Source organism: Phalangium opilio, unplaced genomic scaffold (genome assembly GCF_054372755.1).
Source record: "Phalangium opilio isolate 3A_F unplaced genomic scaffold, DU_Popi_V2 ptg000077l_1, whole genome shotgun sequence".
NCBI classification, from domain to species: Eukaryota; Metazoa; Arthropoda; class Arachnida; order Opiliones; family Phalangiidae; genus Phalangium; species Phalangium opilio.
The window spans coordinates 8,680,725-8,685,020 of NW_028324185.1; the positions used below are offsets into that span (position 1 = coordinate 8,680,725).

At 35.3% G+C, this 4,296-nt stretch overlaps 1 protein-coding gene across 1 annotated transcript; it reads right to left on the reverse strand.

Moving 5' to 3' along the window:
• Nucleotides 1-965: 965 nt before the first annotated feature.
• On the reverse strand, nt 966-2,475 carry LOC149657564 (uncharacterized). Its single transcript, XM_089844705.1, has 6 exons — nt 2,140-2,475; nt 1,853-2,074; nt 1,666-1,791; nt 1,320-1,606; nt 1,204-1,260; nt 966-1,102 (listed from the first exon to the last, which is right to left on the reverse strand). The coding sequence occupies exons 2-6, from the start codon at nt 2,065-2,067 to the stop codon at nt 966-968; spliced, it is 822 nt and encodes a 273-aa protein (XP_089700831.1). The 5' UTR covers nt 2,068-2,074; nt 2,140-2,475.
• Nucleotides 2,476-4,296: the final 1,821 nt, after the last annotated feature.

Sequence of the window (4,296 nt, forward strand, 5' to 3'; positions counted from 1 at the left end):
GAACTCGAGATAAATTCCTAATCCAACTGCAAAAGTTTATATGGAAAACGAATTTTCAAGGTGAAAGATACGTAGTGTAAAACGGATGATTTCAAAGTTCAGACTAAATAACAGAAAATCAATGAAACACCATCTCCTCATTAACATTAATTTATGTTTTGATATTATTGCAGTTTGGTTTCTAATATGTTTATAGGTATTAACGTTACAGAAAACTTTTTCAAATGACAGAATTCCGATTAAGTTTTCTTCACAAGGAACTAAAAAAGTGGTTGAAAGTGACATGAAGTGTCTATAATTCATTTTATAGTATCGGCAAAACACTAAAAATTGGTTAAAGTTTCGATAAATGTTTAGTAAACGTTTCGTTATTCGACTTAAATATATCCGATATTGTTAATATATGACTATTATAAAACAGATAATGAAGTTGAATGACGAAAAAGAGGTCGAAAGTGTTGTTAATCTACTGAAATTCAGATGAAATTGATGTGAAATGAAAGCATTCGATTGAAAGCGAACTAATACGACTAAGAAAGTGGATCAAAGTTTTGTTAAACTACTAAAATGTGCTTCAAATCACATTCAAAGGAACTAAAAAGCAGTTGAACGTCCATGAAATGACAAAAGTACAATTGTAAGTAATGTGTTTAATATTTTTATAAATTTTACAAGGGTATAAATACTTCTCGCTGATCTCAACAGTGTGTGAATTTTGATCACACGCATGTTACCAGTAATTGGTCCATTAACGTAACAAATGTGGATGATTACCAAGAAATAAACCCATTTGATTTCAATCGTGATTTGATACAATCATAACCAAAACTTCGGTATATCACGACGTTTCGAGGAGACTTTACACACTTAATACTAGTCAAAAGCTATTGGTGAGAAATTAACAATTGATAAACTTGTTTGCAATATAAACCAAGGTTTTGATCGCAGAATTTATCCCAGTCTGTTTATTTTAGCAGTAAAGATCTCCTCAAGACACACATTCTTATCAGTTTGATAAATGGAAATATCACCGGTGATAAATTATAAAGTGCAACGTCTAATAAATCCGCATCTCTTTTATCGGTATCATCGCCTTTTCGATCTTACGTTGAAATTTAAAAATATCATTTAACCACTTTGGAACAGAAAAACTCCACTGCAAAAACAGATGGACACGCGTAGGTTCAATAGAGAGTGATGTACCACAGACATTTGATGTAAGTGTCAAGTCTGCCAATCTCAAGACCGGGAGAGGACCGCCTAATAAAACACGCGCCGGGGAGAAAAAAAACGCGTATACATAGCCATAAGCACAATACTAAAAGTTCCTTTGTAGTTGTAAAATTGTGAGCCACTGTTTGGGGGACACTGAATATTTACATGTTTTCCGTCGAGAGCGCCAATACAATGAGGAAGCTGCCAATTTCTCTCAAAAGCATCACTCACGGATCTCCATTCTGCACTTGTGTTAGGCTTTTTTAGATAAATAGGAGAAAGTGCTATCCATATGGCTTTACAAGTTTCATTTATTATTTTCGAAACCGTGCTTTTTCCAAGTCTATATGCGAATGATAAGCTAACTTGCATGTCACCGCTGGCAAGATATCTGTTTATTGATCACAGTTGTTAATAAATTTGGATTAAGTTTAAAAAGTGTTGACTAACCGTAAAGTTAAAGATAGTTTCTCCTCTGGGCCAACTGATTTTCTAAACCTCGAATCTGGCTTAAAGATTAAAGGTCTAACGAGTCCTAGCAACTCATCAAATTCACATTTGTTCATTCTAAAAAATCTAGGCCACAAAAATTATTAAATATCAATTAATTCACCAAATATAAACCACAATATCTTACCTAAAGTGACTTTCTGGGTCATTGAACCTCATTTCATTAATTAAATTTGCTTGAAATCCCTGGGCACACCTTCGCTTAAAAATATCTTTGACCCAAAACCTTCTCCGTCCGATATTATTGTACTGCTTGTACATAAGGTATGTAAACAATGTGCAGTTTAATACACATAAAGTACGAATTATATCGGGATTAATCTTTTCCGCAAGGTTGTCCATATTTAAACTTTACAAAAAAGTAACAAATATCAAATATAGGCAAGTTTAACAATGATAAAGAAGATACACTACCTTAACGCTAATCAGTACCCTCGAATCTCGACTAATAGATACTTGCACGCTTTGATGTTCCAAAATGTAAAAAAGCTTTATTATACAATTGTTGAGTATTAAACAAACCAAATTACTAACCCTGTACATGAAAAATTCACAACTGAAACTCAAAAGTCTCAACAATAAGCAATAACAAATCAAAACCGAGGCTTAGGAAACAATCAAGATATAGCAAGAGCAGACGATGTCTAATTTCTTGAAGAGACGTCATCCCCCACGTGATTAGCGGACGCCCGCGCTTTTCGGTCGTATGTGTGAACCAAACTAAAATCTTGCCGTCGAAGGCCTGCGTCATTTTTTAACCGCAGCGCTTAAGTTTTCGGTCGTTATTTTCGGTCAAGTGGGAACCTAGCTTTACTTGTCCACTAACACCAGTGTAAGAGTAGAAGCGTAAAATCTAGTGACTTAGGCATTCTTACAGTAAATTAATTCTTGGTACTACACACCGACTCTTCATCTCGTTTTGTTGTACTTAATATAGAATGACTTCGCTAGGGTATCATGGAGTTCCAGTTGTATTAGCTATTTTATTTAGTTTAAATATAATGCCAAAGGGAAAACATGCTAAGGGCAAACATTCGGCAACGTAATTTTTCTGAGTGTTGGGCTCTAAATCAATCAGCCCAAACGTTTTGATTTACATTTTCAAAATTTTCAGCTAGGTGTGGCTATATAACCAAACCTAGTGCTTGCGATTGGGTTTTGTCTGTCTCTGTGTGTGAAACCGATTAAAGAACGTTCGGCCATCACAAAAAAACAACATGTTAGATATAATCAAACCACTAATTTCGCTCTTTTTGGACGTAAAGTTTAAAACGAAGCACCTTTCTCTTAGTAACATGGCTGAATCTATGAGGCTTCACCTTAAATGAACGCTCTAATGTTATGATCAATATTCTGTCCGCATAATGGAGTTATTTTCCCAGTTTTCGTTGCTCTTAACAACCGAATATGAAATATTGAGCTCTGTCCATAACATTTTCATACCCAATAGTTTCGGCCTCAAAGCTGCAGATACAAATTGGTGCAAAAATTGAAAGAAGAAAATGAATTTCATTCACAATACAATGGAATATAATTTAATATTAAAAAATCAATTATTCACTTTAGTCAAATTGCGAATTTAGAATATAGTTCGAAAACAACAAGCGAGTGAGCACTTAACGTAAATGAGTTGGCTATGGATTACTCAGTTTCAAACGTCCGGAGAAACACTGGCCTTTAAAATTTTTAAATATTATTTAATAACCAACTATGTATATTTCTTATAATGTTTTTCGCATGTTATGTTGATTACATAGACGTGAAAGAGTGTCAGATCGGTTAGCGTAACAAATGGAATTGAGTGGGCAAGACTTAGCTAATGGGGACAACTGCTACAAACGAAATACCGTATTAGTCATCGCAGATAGAAGATTTTTCGCCTTTATTAGTGGAAGGGGGGCTACGGGTCTTCATTGTCTACTTTGGCACCATTTTGATTGCAACAGTCGCCGCCATTTGCGAAGCCTTGTCCACTCGATTTTATCATAAGTTGATCATATTACAGCTCCTTATAAGTACTGGACGATATAACATCGCGGTGCACCAGCATTTTCTTCCAGCACTGAAAGGAAAAGGGTATATGCGAAACGCAGCGGCTAATTTGTGAACTAAACAAGAGGAATGATGTTGGCGCGAAAGAAATTTTTAATAAGAAGGACAAAAAATCGAAACCAAGTGGTAAACAATGAGATAAGGTTTGAGTGAGCAGAGCGTGGATCGAAGAAAGTTGTTCCATGCCTAGTGTTGGGTCGTGAGGATCGTACTTGTATTTCACCTTATTTTTGCGATTTTAAAATAAATCACGGTCAATTGGTGAATTAAGTTACCAAGCGCCTACCAATTGTGAATTAAGTTTCCAAGCGCCTACCAATTGTGAATTAAGTTTCCAAGCGCCTACCAATTGTGAATTAAGTTTCCAAGCGCCTACCAATTGTGAATTTATTTTGCAAGCGCCTACCAATTGTGAATTAAGTTTCCAAGCGCCCCACAATGGTGACATAAGTTTCCAAGCGCCTACAAATTGTGGATAAAGTTTCCAAGCGCCTACCAATTGTGAATTAAGTTTCCAAG